Source organism: Grus americana, chromosome 12 (assembly GCF_028858705.1).
Source record: "Grus americana isolate bGruAme1 chromosome 12, bGruAme1.mat, whole genome shotgun sequence".
NCBI classification, from domain to species: domain Eukaryota; kingdom Metazoa; phylum Chordata; class Aves; order Gruiformes; family Gruidae; genus Grus; species Grus americana.
Genome location: NC_072863.1, coordinates 10,305,437 through 10,323,217, shown reverse-complemented (window position 1 = coordinate 10,323,217; position 17,781 = coordinate 10,305,437). Strand labels below are relative to the sequence as shown.

General features: G+C 34.6%; 1 protein-coding gene across 5 annotated transcripts in view; it reads right to left on the bottom strand.

Moving 5' to 3' along the window:
• LRCH2 (leucine rich repeats and calponin homology domain containing 2) overlaps positions 1 to 17,781 on the bottom strand; it is a 55,023-nt gene that overhangs the window by 20,796 nt on the left and 16,446 nt on the right. For 2 of the 5 annotated variants that reach the window (XM_054839522.1, XM_054839523.1), the window contains exons 2-13: positions 16,300 to 16,444; positions 13,639 to 13,765; positions 11,400 to 11,505; positions 11,176 to 11,312; positions 10,823 to 10,956; positions 9,295 to 9,382; positions 8,271 to 8,382; positions 7,855 to 7,952; positions 7,691 to 7,758; positions 7,373 to 7,477; positions 5,373 to 5,450; positions 1,343 to 1,411 (exon numbers count right to left, since the gene is read on the bottom strand). In XM_054839522.1, the coding sequence (XP_054695497.1) occupies positions 1,343 to 1,411; positions 5,373 to 5,450; positions 7,373 to 7,477; positions 7,691 to 7,758; positions 7,855 to 7,952; positions 8,271 to 8,382; positions 9,295 to 9,382; positions 10,823 to 10,956; positions 11,176 to 11,312; positions 11,400 to 11,505; positions 13,639 to 13,765; positions 16,300 to 16,444 (1,267 nt within the window). The remainder of the gene's footprint in view (positions 1 to 1,342; positions 1,412 to 5,372; positions 5,451 to 7,372; positions 7,478 to 7,690; positions 7,759 to 7,854; positions 7,953 to 8,270; positions 8,383 to 9,294; positions 9,383 to 10,822; positions 10,957 to 11,175; positions 11,313 to 11,399; positions 11,506 to 13,638; positions 13,766 to 16,299; positions 16,445 to 17,781) is intronic. The other 3 variants (XM_054839524.1, XM_054839525.1, XM_054839526.1) reach the window with 2 other exon arrangements.

Here is a 17,781-nt window from a genome sequence, read left to right as displayed (position 1 = left end):
GCAGGAGGGCTGGGATTTTTTTGTTTCTTTGTTTTGTTTTCAAGTCTCAGAACTGTTTCTGTTTCATTAACAAAACAGGGAAAGGGAAATTTAACCTTTCCTGGATTACCCTATAATATGAAGGCCTAACATAGCTGGACACTACGATAGGTCATAGCATCCCAAAGAACAGGAACAGTATGTTAAGTAACCAAGGATTCAAAAGTTCCAAATATAAATGAGTAATAGTTGCAGCATAGTTCATATAACCACAGGACATGGGCGCAACTAGCTCTTTAAAACCACAGATACCAATGAGAAAAAAGATAGCCAAAATAGGATGTATCACATTGAAATATCTACACTGTGTCAGTTTTCTGTTTGCATAAAAGCTTTCCTGAACTGTAGAGAGCTGTTAGTGTCGCTGTGAGTACTGTGGGTGCTAACAGCAGTTATGGCTTCTGTCTCCAAGATTCACAGCCAAACTGGGATCTGGACACAAGCAGATACAGATTTTTCTGAAGGTACATATTTTAGAAGACTATGGAGCTGGTAAAAATCACAGAGGTCACCATTCAAATGGAGTTCTCATTAGGAGGCTGCCAGTAAGCTCTCCCTCTTCAGCTTAAAAATTAAAATAGATTATTTGTTGACCAAACTGATTATAAGAACTGATCTAGGATTCCTTAAGGCAGGGAGGGCTGAAAACCTGCTAAGTTCTCTCTCACCCATGTAGTCAGAAATGGGAAGCTGTGATTTCCCAATTTCCTCAAGACAAGGCTCTGAGTATTTTTGTCTGTTGTTGGTTTGTGGTGTTGGGGATTTTTAATTCAAAGAAAGAGCACAAGAGTACAGCTCCTGCAGACAATGGATTCCTCACTGATACATCCTCCACAAACAGTAAAGGTTTTGCAGCAACACTTACCCAACAGCTCTTAAGAACACAAAAGGACTGTCATGGAGGAAAATTTAGATGTCTAAGCACAGCTCCAGTGCCATTTTATGTAACACGTGGTCTAACACATCTGCACAGGACTGCTGCCTACGGGGGACATTACCTTCTGGACTGGAACTGGATGTCTAAAACATTATGGAATGCCTATCTTTAAGCACCTGAATTGATGACATAATCAGACCCACATATTAGTTTCTGGATTACATCAACTTTCCTACAGGCTCAAAAGAAGAGATTTTTTTTTTTAATCTGAAAGAAAGAAGCTCAAGAACAGATTATTTGTGTAGCTTTGATTTCATCTTGAGCTAAAAACATTATGACAGAAGATGGCAGTAGTGATACAAAATAAATTTTAAAATTAAATTAATAGAATATTGAAAATTGTGATACATTTAAGTATATCAATACCATTTTTCAGATTCCATTGGCTGCTTTGGCCTGTTCCTTGTGCTTACTGAAACTGAATGATTAAGAAGCCTAGAAATAAAAAAAAAAAAGACCATATTTATTCAATAGCTTTGTAGCTAGATTTTTTTTTCTTAGAATATATGTTACTTTCACTCTGTAACATTTCCTATAAATAAAAAGTTTTGAACATTAAGGTGGCATTTTCCATAAAATTAGAGTATGTATGTGTACACAGATGAAATCCAAGCCCAATCCTGCTTCCATTTAAATCAACAATATTGTTTCCAGCTCTTGAAATATTTCCAGTTCTGAATTTTAAGGAAGTAAAACTTGATCATTCAAACCAAAATAAAGTCTCCTCATTTTTTTCCCTAAATACTTACTATTTCACTTGATCTCACACTTGTTTCAAGTTATGCTACCCTCAACACAAAAGGCCCTGCTGCCGACTAAAATTAGAAGACAGAAGATAGTCAACCTAAGGCAAACAAGAAACAATACACAGATCGAGCACAAGAAGTCAGTCGGTAGGAGCAGGTAAGAAAGTAGCTTGAGTAACAAACACTGCAAGAACAAAGGAAATGTAGGGAAAAAGGAGTGGTGGGAAATGGAGAAACACAGGCTAAGAACTAACTGAAAAGTCAAATGCAGAAATGAACCAATGGAAATGCTACTTTTCTAAATGGTAAACAGTCAAAAAAGTCTAAACTCAGAGATTCAGAAATGTTTTTTCATCTGGAACAAACACATGCCAGACGTGCGCGCACACAAGAAGGTATGAGCTATTACGGATGTTTAAAAGTGTTAACAGTAACAAAACAATCACAAACACTCAAAATTAAATGTTTTCAAGTGTCATGCTGAATGGTAACTTGAATGAATAATTCTGAATTCTTGGAGGTAGTAATATCACACCTCGACACTGACTTCATGTACAGAACTGTGATCAAAGTATATTTACACTGAATTACATAGAAAACTAGAATGTATTAAGAATCGGAAAGAATTAGAAGAACACCAACTATTCAATGAAAGTAAAACAATGGGCACCTTTTTATACTTCATTATCATTACACAGGGCAGTACAAACATTAACTTTAAATGATTGATGATTTTCAGACTTCTCTGATTATTGTGATAACTTTGAACTCAGTAATCTCATTTCAGCTTAAATCTCTCACTGTGAGCCTCAATTTAATGGGCTTATGAGAAGTTAAGCCTGTAAACCAACACAGTCTACAGGATTCAGTCTGCAACATCTGCTCCCTATGTTTTCTCTTCAGAAACTTAATTCTGAGGGTGCATTCCAGAATTAAATTATGCCACAGCCTGAAAAAAATGTTACAAAAAATTAATATGCATAGGTTATCAAACCATAATATAAACATGCTATTTTAAAGTAATTAATTTTTAGAGGTAATTCCCATTTAAATTAGGCTCTATATCGTCAATTGAAAGCAATGAGAAATTTGGAGAGACTTTGTAGCAAGAGGTGACCATTACTACAGAATGAGCTTTAAAAAAAAAGTTTGAGTCACCTAACAGTTTGATGCAACACTTGCACCAAAACTGACACTATCAGTGTAAATTGAATGATTGCATGTAACACAGGCCATTTCTTTTTTAATACTCAATATATTAAATGTAAGGAAAAACTATTCAAGCTAATTAAAACATATACAAACACATGCACTTTTCAGCTATGCTGTTGCTATGAAATATATATAATTGAGTTTAATATAAACTATGTTTATTATAAACAAAGTATATTTTTATACTTTGTAAAACAAAAACAATCATTTTTGAAACTGCCTGTTTAAAAACTTAAGACTATTGATACGGGAGTGACAGCAAGTACAGTATCTGTCAGGTTAGCAGTTACTAGTCCAGTCAGAGAAACCCACATTTCCTGTGGAATAAGGAACTTGGAACTTTAGTTAAACAAAATGAGAAGCTCAACATGAGCCAGCAGTGTGCGCTTGCAGCCCAGAAAGCCAACCGTGTCCTGGGCTGCATCAAAAGAGATGTGACTAGCAGGTCGAGGGAGGTGATCCTGCCCCTCGACTCCGCTCTTGTGAGACCCCACCTGGAGTACTGCGTCCAGCTCTGGGGGCCCCAGTACAGGAGAGACATCGAGCTGTTGGAGCGAGTCCAAAGGAGGGCCACGAAGCTGACTGGAGAGATGGAGCACCTCTCCTATGAGGACAGGCTGAGAGAGTTGGGGTTGTCAGCCTGGAGAAAAGAAGGCTCCGGGGAGATCTAATTGCGGCCTTCCAGTACCTGAAGGGGACCTACAGGAAAGATGGGGAGGGACTGTTTATCAGGGAGTGTAGTGACAGGACAAGGGGTAATGGGTTTAAGCTGAAGGAGGGTCGGTTTAGATTAAATGTTAGAAAGAAATTCTTTACTGTGAGGGTGGTGAGGTACTGGCACAGGTTGCCTAGAGAGGTTGTGGATGCCCCATCCCTGGAAGTGTTTAAGACCAGGTTGGATGAGACTTTGGGCAACGTGGTCTAGTGGAGGGTGTCCTGCCCGCAGCAGGGGGTTGGAACTAGATGATCTTTAAGGTCCCTTCCAACCCAAACCATTCTATGATTCTATGAAAATTGTGAAGAAAATTAATCTGAATTTACTAAATTGCAGACTAAGGAATTCATGGCAAAAGAATTTGTTCAGCTGGAAGAGGGGAAAAGAATTCACTGTAGTCATGTTAAGAACTGCTTTCCAGGAAATACAATGCAAAACTGAGCATGCAAAATGATAGTACCAGTAGCTCATATTCAGAAGTCATGCTCTTTTAAGTGTGGTGTTAACGGTGCAAAGATTCCAGCAACCGTTTCCATTCATACTGCAACTCATTAAGTTAGAACCTTTTTGTTTTAATTAGGTCAATTATCAGGTCAATTACTTACTGATGGTCATACTGAATCACTAAATAAGAACTTGCATAAGACACTTGTGTTGGTACAGCAATTAATTTCCTACTTACAGTTCCTACTAACCACACAAATTCTGTTGTTACAGGTAGCACACAAACTATTACTCTGAAAGGGTTCTAAAATTCAGTCACTTATACTTTCATATTTTGAGCAAATATAACATAATGATTAAGGGACACAAACAAAGTGAATGATGGCAATGCTATTTTAAGGTCAGATATCTTCAAGCTTAAACAAGCAAGCACTACCTAGGATCTATAAAGTATATAAAGACACTAGAAATCTTTTACAGTGAGACAAGAAAATGGTGGGGTTTAGCTTGTTCAGGACTTGTCTACTGTCTTCACATAGGTCTCTGCTTTATGATTGTAAGCTGTGCTTTTAGGGCTTTAGACAGTTTTAGGAAACCACTGCTATCAGGTAAGAACCCATACTTAACTCTGATGCAAACTGAAACAGGCTCATTTGATACTAATTAAGATTATTTAATCTAAGCTAGCCTACTTACTTCTGAAAAAGACCAGGAGTATACAGAGTAAGCTACAGAGTTTCAAACGATAAGGTAACAAAGTGTGAAATCACTTAATCCATTACCTACATGTCTGAGCATATTCTGTCTACACAGCCCATTCCAGATTTCTCATTACCTGTGATGTTTGTGTATCTGCAAATGCTTCCCTCATGGCTGTCAAATGCAAAACAAATTGTAACTGGTTTGCTAATTTGAAAATGATCACTTTAAAACCAAGATATCTTAAATAAAAATAAAATAACCTTTTGCCTGATGTTCTATACTTGAGATACTACATATTAAAAACAAAAAAATGAAGAGAAAGCATGCCAAAAGTATAGGAAATTATGCTTCTAGATTTGGAATCATTTAAATGTTCTTTGGAGAGTTACCTAACTATTTTCCTTAAATAGTACTTCATCTTAAAGAAGAATAAATGCATTGCAATCTATTTTTGACAACAAAATATCCTAGGCTAACTTAGCCAATCCCTTTATCCAGTTTTGTTCAAGAAATGGACAAAACTGGTTTTGTCCACATTTTAACTTCGGAAGTCTGAAGCTCTACAAACACTTTATACCTTGATGCACGTCCTGCCGCCCTTGTCCTCTGGAAGAGTTTTTCACTGAATGAAGTTCTATAGCTTAATGGCCTTCGTCTGTATTCACATTTCATATACACCAAAGCCAAAGACAGAAGAAAGAAGCAGGATAGGTTGATGGGAGAGGACAGGGAATTCATTAGTATAGCAAGCAAAAAGAAAAGAGACTGCATAATATTAAAAAAAACCCACACTGCATGAACAGAAATATGATTAGTAAGAAATTCTTTCATGATGCTCACTTTTCTGAGGATTCTATTTACTCAAATTGAACATATTTTCCACAAACACACACAGAAATATCTTCACTAAACTTCTAATTATTATTCTTATTGCTGTTTATAGCAATAAATTATAAATTCACAAAACTATGGATTCAAAATCAGGGCTACATTTTATCTCAGAGGTGATTTTGCCCTCATGTACTTAAAGATATGTAAGCAAGCTTTAAAATATAAATTTTAATCTAAGAAGTAACACTTAACAAGTCATGAGATTCCACATCTGAACAATTCAAGAGCAAAGCAGAACCATTAGCAAGATGGTTAATATACAACAACATGTGACAAGTAAAATTTAAGTTGCAGTACTTCAGAAGAGGAGTGGCTTGGTATTTCAAATTATTAGATAATCAGGAAATATTAAAACTAATCAAACAAGACCCACATGCAATATAACTAACTACCATATAAAAACCTACTATAAGAAAAACACACCTAACATCTCTTTATTAATAAATTAATATGAGAAAACTTAGCATTCTTAAGTCTTTTTTGCAATACTTTTGGCAATAAGAATGTATTAGCATTAACAATTCATTCTTATTTTTCCCTTCCCAACGTGAACAACCCATTCTTAAACACACTGCATGGAGTTCTAAGTAAAACCTATTTTATCTTCCCCTCCCCCACCACACACACTGTTATATTAACTAATATAAAATGCTGGTAAATTTTTAGAACTCTGCAATTCATAGTATCAGGATATCAGTTTCTCTAAGGGCTTCACATGTATTTCAACTATCTTCAAAGAATGCCATTATTACACAGAAATTCAAAAGAAACAAAAATAGTATTTAAGCTGATATGAAATCCCCATTACTGTGGGATAATGAGTGACTAATGAACTATTTTAGTTAATGAACTACTATTAACTACAACTCTTACCTTTCAGGAGAGAGCTTACTCTCATCAAAGTACCTCACTGGTTATTTGCCAGCTTGGTATAAGAACCAGAGAGAACATGGTTCCTATCCTAGCCTGTCCACATCCTATGCAACTGGGGGTATTCCTTCCTGCTCTTCCTTTCACACAGTTGTTAAGCTGTTCTATTAGATTCCTTTTCAAGAATCATTCTGTTGTGATGTCCAACATGGAGAAAGTCAAGCTGTTCATCAGGATGAACTTACAGTGTTCAAATTATTTTTATAGACATTTATTTTATATATATATGCTCTGTCATTCAACAGAATAATGTTTAACAAATTTCCCCTTCAGACCATAGGAAATCTGTATCTCGCATCAGACTGAATGGAGAAAGTACTGCCTAAATTACCTCATATTTAAATAAAAATAACCAGCCACAAACATACTGTATGGAGGTTCCTTAACTCATACAAACTAAGACCAAGCGATTTTAATGTTTTACCAATAATCTATTTAGATGAGCTTTAACCATGCCTACTTAAGTATACTGCTTTGAAAAAAAGGTATAAAAAAGTCAACATACATCAAACCAGGAAATCAAGGTATTTTCACATTCAACTCTTCCTCTCCATAGGAGGCATATCACTGCTTCTCTAGATAGCAATTTTATGAAAAGAAACACAGGACAGGTATCTTGAAAGAGTCTGTCACTTTAACTGTTTAATAGCTGGACAAAACCGTTCTCAAAATAAGGTGGTCAAGAACTTTAGGGTATAAGGCAGGTTCAAGATAAATTAATTGTAACACAAGTTATCTTAACTAATGTTGTAATACCTGTGTTTTTGTTCTTGCTGCAGTAACTGAGCTGCTATTTTTCTCAAGTCAGTCACTTCTTTGAGTTCATCATCATCTTCAGCCAGAAGCTGTTCTTTCTGAAGTCTGAAAAATTAAACATTAGTGACTTGCCTGCCTTCTGTAAAACAAGACACAAAAATCACTACATTATTGGACAAGAACTAAATAGTGCTTCCTATAAGCTTATTTAATGTCCAAGGAACACTCTATGGGTTCAGTATGAAATTTTTCCTCACAAAACCACCCTCACCCCTCACTGTCACTAAAACCTTCCCAAAACAGATCAGCAAGATTTACCTTTTTTCATCTCCCCAGTCGTCATTCTGTTCTATTTTCTGAGATTTCTCAGGACGTTTTCCACGTTCCTTACACAGAATGAGAAATAAACTTAGACTGGAATTCAAAAAAATAATAAAAAAGCAAGCCTGCTGAACAGTTTTTCTTTTGTCAAGCTATGCTACCTTGATGTAAGACAGCAATGGTCCAATCTGTACATCTCCTTGCTCAGGAACAGCTCCCTCTTCTGCATTCGGATCAATATAATCATACACCTCCTGGTCTAGTGAGGATCGACAAAGAATGAAAAAGATGATATTGAACAATTCTCTCAACCCAATGTTATTCCCTTGAGATTATAAGTACTTATCAAAAGTGTCAGATAAAGATAAAACAATGAAATCATGTCTCCTTGAGCTAGAAATAATCCTTTTTCTTTCCTTCTGGCATTGTTTATTTGTGATTATTACACTGTTTTCTGAAATGATGAAAATACAATATCAATATGTGATCATATAATTTTGTGCAGTTTTCTTATATTGGATTATCTAAGCAGAAGTATTTCTGTTACCAAAAGTGACAGATGCACAACAGATATTACCTCTCTGTGGATCGAGTTTACTTCCCATTACGTGATTGTCATTCCTTAATGTCTGTTCCCTCGTTGATTCTGATATCTGGGAGTGAAGGCTGATTGTATCATCATCAGATGGCTGCAAAGACATTTAATACAGAACTTACATATAAATTACATTATTCTATGATTTGCTAAGAACTCACAAATTTTCATGCAACTGACCCTAACATGAGGGATGCCTCCAAGGACAGAGAAAATAACATCAAGTCAGGGTTGGGTTTTTTTGGGAGAGTGGGAAGGGAGCACTTTCTTATCTAAAGCTTCCAACTACTTTGACTCATTAGAGCACATCAGGTAAAAAAAAAAATTTACAGCTTCACTTCTAATCATTTGGAATTTTCTTTTAAAAAATGAACTAAGAATACTCCTTTGTCTACAGTTTTCCCACTAACAGTCACTGCATTTGTAATAATTCTCTAATTTTCAAAAATATTTTGTTCTATACTATTCAGCTTTGACATCACTGTTATTATAGGTCCTTAATCTAGATTTCTACAAATACACAGATAACTTGTAGGGATTTTTGTTCATTGCTTTAAACCTATCAGATCATCCAGAAGTTTATTAAAATTTAAACAACACTGAGGATTACTAACATATACAACACAAGTTAATCCAAATAAACTTACCGTTTCTTAAGTACATTCATTTCATCAATAACAAAAGAAAGTTTCAAATTATCAATTTCTACACAAAGGACAAAATTTATGCACTTCACACTTTAAAAGATCCAAACAATTCCTTACGTCAGAATTCAGTTTCAAAGTGTATGAAATCTGTACCAGAATGAACTTTAACCAGAAAAATCAAAGTAATACATAAATAATTTGTGTCTGATACTGGCAGTCTAATGATTTAAACTCAACTGTACAGATATTCAAAGAATGTTAAATGCAACTTAGTTAAGTATTTTTCAAATGATACAAAATACAAAGGAAAAAAAACCTAAAACCCAGAAGTTACAAATTCAACAGTGAAAAATACTCACTTCTGTTGTGGACAACCTTTTATCACCATTATCACTTCCGATGCCAGAGTCTGGTCCATGGTTTTTATTGGGATAAAAGTCCTCCATGCTACATTAAAAAAAACACACAAAAACCCCACACAGGAATGAAAGAAACAGCTGTTTCATTTTTTTAAAAGAAAATAAACATCCTTTAAAAATATGTTCTCTACAGTCATCTACAGATGCTGATAAAGAATTTTTGCATAATGTCCCACGTACAGAGACAAATTCTTAATCTCCTACAAGAGTTGTTCAAGAAAAAAAGTATCAAAGCAAAGTTAAAGTGAATATGATCAGTTATTGTACTCTCTCTGTAGCTATGCAATTTTAGAATTGTTTTATTTCATTCAAAAATATATCTTCAGAAAAGAAGGCTTCCTCTGAAAAACCTCAATTCCTTGAATTCTATTCGCAGATATGATTTTCTACTAGTAGCAAATACATTCCCTAACAGACTGTTGTATTATAATGGTTTAACTCTGCCTGAATATCTATGAAATATTCCCTAAGACTTCCTCCAAATTTATGTCTTTCAAAGGCATGAAATTGGTAGCATCAGCAGGATGTGTTTTCCAATTGCGCACTGGAGCTTGGTCCACCATAAGATTATCTGGAAAGTTTAATTAAACAAGTTCTCATTACTACATATATGATGTACAGTGGTAATACCCATGACCTTGTTCCTTTGCAATACATTTTCATTGTAGGCCTTAAGTTCAGTGGAGGCTTTTGAGGAGCAGTTGTGGACTGCAGTTTTGAAGAGCATTTAGAAGCCATCTACAGATACTATGGACTAATTCCCTATGGCACAGCTCCCTGAGGCCAAGACCATGGACTAAATCTGATGGTTCAGATGGTTCTGTGTACTTTACTCATAACTTTCATCTTTCCTTCAGCCTTGAACACAGAGAGGCACAAGCTGCATGTGACATTTTAAGGAAATAGACAAAAAGAGAGTAATGTTCCACGTGGTTTCCAATGTCAAGCCAACTGATGACAGAAAATACAAAAGCATTCCCATTTAATTACTCAAGAGGTACTCAGTACAGAAGGCCAACAAAATATACTGCACTTTTTGACATCAACTAATTTAATTTAAAAAATCCATGTTTTTTCACTGATGTTTAAGTTAGTTTTCCTACATATATATATATATGGGAGACAGACTTTCCATCCAACAGGGTAACTCCATATTCAAGACATTTATGGGACTTTCTTGTATACTGTTTTGACATCTCTGGGAAATAAATAGCTGAGTTTTCAAACAGCTAAATTTAAAAATACATCTTTGTTCCGATTTCCAAATCTTTGGCAAATAAAATGAAAATTTTTCATAGCAACTCAGATGAGCCAATTAAGCTTGCAGTAACAAAACCTTAGAAAATAAATACTATTACTCCTAAACAAAGAACAATTAAAGTATTGAAATTACAGCTATTATCTGTAATAAGGAGATCACTTCATAGCAAATGCTAAAGTAAAATAAAACAAAAAATCCAGTATTCACCTGTCTGTGAGCGGCTGGGAGGGGATTCGTTTACCTAATGACGGAAGATCCAAAGAATCTGGTTTTTTATCTATTCTGAGGCATGCCTGAATGCTGAGGAATTTAAATATATGTACTTTACCCTTTAAGCATATCTGTTGGGAAACAAACGAACAAAAAAAAATCTCAATTACATAGCATTTTTTTTGAAAATGCACCCCAACAAATGCTTTCTACACTGAGTTTGTACTCAGTTTCCCACTAGGAGAAATACAGCTACAAAAATGAAAACCTGATTGGTATAATCTAGAACAGCTTCCTCTTTCTTAAGATCCTAATGCAAAGTTTCTGATGTAGAATGCTTTAATACTAACCTGTGCTGGTGGTATCTGCATTGGATTGTTATCCAAAACTATAACTTGTAAGTGACGTAACTTTCTGTAACAAATTGGAATTTCCGTAATTTTATTACAAGAAAAATCCAGCTTTACCAAGGGAAGGTCTCCTAATTCTGCATTGGGGAAAACAAACAACAAAAAAAATCAGATATCTTCTTAACACTTTACCTACATCAAAGAAACTAAGACTAGTAGCTTACCATCTGGCAACATATGGAGATTATTTCTTCTTATGTTTAATTCTCTAAGTGACTGCAATTTTCCTATCTGCTGGGGAAGAACCTGAAGTTCATTGCAGCTAATATCCTAAGAAAGATATAACTAGTAAGTTAACTGAACATCTTAAATGAAATTAAACAAAGGAAAACCGCTATCAAAACTACTCTAATGCATTCCATAAAAGAAAAAAAAAAATCCCATCTTTCTTGTTTTTTTTCCACAAAGGGAAGAAGTACCATAACAGATCTCACTGCTTCTTCAGTATTTAGTGATTCATGTTTCAGAAACTAAATTAAAAAAGTTAAACCAATGAACGATGAAAGATTGTTTTTGAGATTAAAACTGTAGCACAGGAATCAGGAGTTCCAGGTGTAGTTCCTGCATCAGTTAAAAACTTCTTGTACTACTGCTGGCAAATGATTTGCATTCTGCTGCTTTTATAAAAATTCTTCTTTCTTAAAAAAAACCTCGAACCAATCCATGCAACTAAAAATTTACAGAGCAATTGCAGGCTCACCAACATTTTGGATACAAGCACTAGAGGGTGACAAAGCTGCACCAAGTGAACACAGACTACAGCTATTTCTGCCACTAATTTAACATTTATTTATGTAGTCCAGACTGAATCAACAATCACATTGATATAAGACCATTTCTCACCTTTTTTATTTCTGATTCAATAAAACTGACTTCAGAGACTAGTTTCCTAGACTAGATAACAATGATAGATACCTATCTGATGAAAAACTGGAAGCTGATTTTAAAAGTAAGCGGAGTCAGTAACCAGAAGCTAGGCCTCCTTCTCCACTACACACTTTCAGAGCTTCAGCTTGCCGCTGCTCATCTACTTTTAGCAACCACGATGTCTGCAGATAGCTGGATGTCTCAGAAAGTACAGACTTCTTGGGATCAACTGTTGTGTATCTATTGCAAGTCCCTCTCTGTCTGTGTCACCAAATTTAGGATGGGATTCCCCTTCTAAAACCATCTTTCTAGCACATGGCTTAGTTGTTGGGTTTGTTTTGGTTTTTTAATGTATATATATCACTTACATTATAAACAGGTGTAACAGGTACTGGAATGAAACTCTCTAGCATGTGTCTAATATATATCATCAAGCACACATTCTATGTTTGACACTTTTGAAAAATAAGCCAAAAATACCTGCAACTGTGAAAAAAACCACTTTCCGTAAATAATAGCAGTGATCCCACCTTGAAATCCTATGACACTGAAGTAAGCATAAAGAATTTCTCACCAAAGAGTAGAGGACACTAGAAAAGCCTCAACAAACATTCAGATTATCTCATATTACTTGTAAATTAAAAAAGAATATTGATTTATAGCTCAGAAATTAGGTTATGTTTAAAGAAATCTCCAGGGCATACACAGGTGCTCCAGAAACAGGATATGGATTGCTTGAAATGACCGAAGTAATCACACATACTCCAAAAAAAACCCCAAAAAACCAAACCTCAGACCTACTCCAACTGCCAGGTCAGTGAATAATTGTGCAGAGTTCTTCAAAACGCATGAGCTTAACACAGAGTAATGATCAGAAAAACCCAGAATATTAAGAAATATAGAGAAAGTAATGGATGATAAAGTACGAAACTTTAGTATGCCATAGGATAAAATCATGTTGCACATGCACATAAACTGTGAATATGACACATCATTCTATTCACCCCAATCAAAATAAAGGAATAGCATAAATGGGAAGAACAAACAACCCCACCCCACAACCCCCAAATCAAAACCAAAAAACCCACAGAACAAGACAACAATGATTGAATGGTTTAACTTGTATAAAAGTATTGAGTAAATAAAATAGAGATGAACTCTTCAGCTGGAAAGATTTCTGATAATGTAAGATAGATAAATACAATTATGATTATCATAAAAAAGGTAACAGAAAAATTCACAATTTTTAACAACATACAAGGGACTCATGAAAAAATCTGAAGAGCAATTTTATTTATTACCCCCTTAAACTTTAGTTAACCCAAAATACTGATTTGTATTTAACTCCATTTTTTGAAACTCTGCAATACGTCACACCTATAATTTGAGCTGAAACACTAAGAAAAAGCAGTGACTGAATTTACATTTTGTGGTTCTGTATTTTAAAAAAATATTAATTTATATCTTTCTTATACTGTAAATAAACTGCTTAAAACTTTAAGTTTACTTAGTAAAATGGTTCACAATTGCACTTACCAACTCCATTAGATCTCTCAACTTTCCAATTTCTTCTGGAATGGAGACCAGCTTATTATTACTGACAACTAGAACTTTAAGTGGAAGATCAAACAGGTATTTTGGCAACGTTGACAAAAGATTTCGACTTGAAAGAAAAAAGAACAAGCAACGCTAAATTATAATCTTCTTTAAGCCTGACAAGGAGTCTGAAATGCACATTGTACAACTTTTCTCCTATTCCAGAAGATATTCTACACCTATTACAATTTCGTCTAAATTTAAGCCACAATCTCCATCATGAATTCCTTAACAGATAAAGCCTCCCTGATACGTGAATTTTAGGTCCCCATTTTGCTTGGTGAAATGTGTATGTACTATAACTGAATCTAATGCTAACACGTACAGAGAAATCTGTTAAAAGAAATATATGTTTGCTTTTATTCTGCTTTCTGATACCTTCAGAAGGACGACCTGATCTGACAGTCAACCAACATAAAGTTAATCTTCTCAGCAAACCAGAACTTTATATGAAGCCATTGTTTCTCATGTCATGTGGTCATGTCACTCCCGAGCCATCAAAAAAAAAGTCCTTAACATTTATTTATTACTTTGAGCAGTATTCCGGAAGGTAAGTTTTAATTAAAATTTGTTTTGTGTATCATATTCCAACTGCATACACATATGTCTGCTTCGTATGCAAGAAACAGACTGTTACTGACACTTTGATTTAAATCCCTATTGGAAACACTACCACCTGCAGACCACCACTGACAGAAATACACAGAATTTTTCTAATAAAGTACCTGTACATTTAATAAAGTCATTGGAAAACCAGCTTGTTCAGACATGGTATGAAAGCAGTTCCTTTCATACAAAAAAGTAAAAAAAAAAAAAGAAAGAATTTCAGTCATTACTGTTGCTTTAAGTAGAACTGTGTAGAAGTCAAAAGTTGTTTTGGAAAAAAACCCCACCTTTTAAGTGTTAACATTTTTGTTCACACTATATTAAGAAAAACCCATAAGTTTTACTGTTTAATTGATATGTATCAGAGCACTGTTTTCATATTTAAACGAAAGCTTTTTACATTATTTTTTCTTCATGACTGCAGTTCACAGGGCTGCAAAACCAACAAAAATAGATTTACATCCTTGCAACACTTCGTCTTTGAAGAAGTACTGCAATTTTAACATCATAAAATCAAAGTAAACTTTTATCAATATCTCTATTGAAGTACTGTATTTATTCTGTTAACTCCAAGTGAACAATACAAATAATTTTTAGATGCAAGTATGCAGTATGTCTTTTTTTGCATTGTATTGCAGGCAGATATGACAGACTTTTTTGGTTGGAGAGCATGAGAAGAAAAAATATAATGTGCAAGTAAACTTTTTAATTGATTATAAAAAGGTGGCAATGAAACAGTCATTCTCTGCATCACTTAAATTCTTTTTTTGGGGGGGGGGGGGGGGGGGGTTTTTGTTGGTTTTTAGGGTTTTTTAAAAGAGCTGACTACTTTACTATGAATTGCACAATACATTTCTTCAGCCATCTGAATCCAAAATTAGAATTTGAGATCACACAGTTCTCTTCTGTAACAAAATATTGAAACTAGTAAGCCAAGATTTTAGCCTGTTCTTCAACTACTGCAGTCCACATGTTCGTGCATTGTGAAAACAGTCCTCAGACATTAGCACAAAAATTACAAAAAAGCACAGTAAGGTAAACGATGATTAGAAGAGTTGACTCTTGAAGTAACATGCAATGCGCAGTTATAACTACATGCCACTTTATTTCTGTGTAAAGAATTGTATTCAGTACCTCAATTACATTCAAAAGAGAAAGGGGCTGTTGCTGCTCTGTGAAGAAAGTTACATCAAATTTCTTTCAGAAAACACTGCATTTCATCATACCATTAATTCTCTTAAGAGAGTACTCTGTTATAGTGATAATTTTAGAATTGCCACAGAAGTACTGATATTTGTAGATTGTGAGACACAGTTTCTCCCTCTCTCCCCCTCCCTTTTTATTTTTTCTTTTTTTCTTTTCCAAGGATCAAATCACAAAGTTTTTTCAAAATAAATTCTGGAACCAAATCTCACATGTTAAATAGCTCTTAGCTGAGAGGATTCTTTTGGAGTTGATGTAGTCAATATAAGAAACAAGGAATATTATGGAAAACAGGGTCTTGGCTCTTTATGGGAGGGTTCTTCTAGATTCCCTCTCCTTCTAGAGCTCATATTCATCATCTGTTCTTCTGAGAAGATCCAATCATGTGTTTTCCAAGTTTAAAAACAGCAATACAACAACGGACGTAAATAATGTGCAAACTGAGTAGGGCCTTCTGGCCAGAATTATCTACCCTCTTGAGAGAAGTAAATTTTTACACATGTAGTTTCTAAATATTGTTTTTCTGCATAACATAAAGAGAACTTTGTAAACTCTCCTTATCCTCAGCTATCATAGTTTACTGACTGAAATTTCATAATGCAGTCAATTCCTTCCCAGAAAGGAAGCAAGAACTGCTGGCCATAAACACCAAGATAAGGCAAACAAACAACACAATAATTTTATCTGGGCAAAAATGAGGGCACAAAGACACTCAATGACCTGGTGAAGTAGAATGCCATCTCTCCAATGAGGTAAGTTATATAAAGACCAAAAATAACAAGCATTACTCACCTAATGTTAAGGTAGGTAAGCATTTGCAGGTTTTTAATAGATTCTGGAATTGATTTGATGCAGTTGTGATACAAATTTAAAGTTTCCAGTGGTGCAAACAGCCAGACATCAGGAGGAATTTCAGTAAATCTGTTCTTCGAAAGATCTAGAACCAAAGAAAAAAAATAATTTTATAATAAAAAATTTCCCTGCAGTAAGAGGAGATAAAACTACCCAGTTATTCTTGTCATGCTGCTAAAAATTAAGGTGTTGCAAGAAGTGTAAAATAATTCAGTTTTACCACATGCTACTGCATATAATTAATAGACAAAAAACACTTACAATACTAAATTGGTTGATATGCAATATCAAAATATCAGAAAATAGAAAAAATACAGGAATTCAAAAAATATATTATCCAGTACATAATTGAGAACATTTAAAATGCAACTGAATATAAGTTATGATTGTCCCTCCTCTAACAGTCTTTGTTCTGTGCAACTGTGGGGTTTTTTTTCCTCCAATTCTAGACACAACAGTAAGTCAAAGTGCAAACCCAGTAACTATTACTTTTCCTGTTTGACAGCTACATCAGAATTTAATTTCATTGTACAAAATATCTGCAATGCTAAAGCCAAGTTTGCAAAAAAATCTTACATATTTTGCTAAAGAACTACAATTCTCATCTAAAAATATTCTTTATTGCAAGCACAGTAACAGATATTCTCCAGTTACACATTTATAACTTAGCCAGAGAGTAGTTGCAAAAACCAATGCCAAATGCATTTAGCTATAAAAATAAGGATGCAATTTACCCTAGCCTAAGAGCATAAAGAGGAGATTTCTTTGACAACGGAAACATAGTACTTGAACTAGAGTTATTTTGACAATGCATGACTGCTTTATGCAAATCTGCATGCAGAAAATATGAAAACCCAGCACACAACAAAAATGCATACAACCTCTGACTATAAGAAACCCTTAAAGAGATCAGAAAATTCAAATGGGATGTGACCCAAGAATCCTGGAAATTATCAGTTAACTACCAAAATCAGTGTCATAGAAAGTCCATGAAACTATCTTGGACGAAAGAGATATTTACTTGAGAACAACTGTCTACATTTTTGAAAGTAACTTTGGTTCCCAACTCAAGATACCTCAAAGGGATGTGGTTTCTCAGAAACACTGAACGAAGTATTTTAACAAAGAAGCAATACAGATCCCTTGCTATTTCAGGCTTTAGTTCTCAGTTTTTAACACTTGCATGAAATAACTGTGTTTCTGCTTAGCTCCTATCATTGGAACAAACATATAGTTTGTTTTACACTAGACTGAAAGAACAGACTAGAAAGTGGCTGGAAAAGTGGCTCAAAGAAGAGAACTCAACAGCCTGAAGTATAACTGGTAAAGCAGCTATGAGTGGCATTTCTTAGGGCCAACACTGGAATCCATATCATTTAATATCTTCATCAACAACCTGGAAAACAGTATAGAATGTTCCCT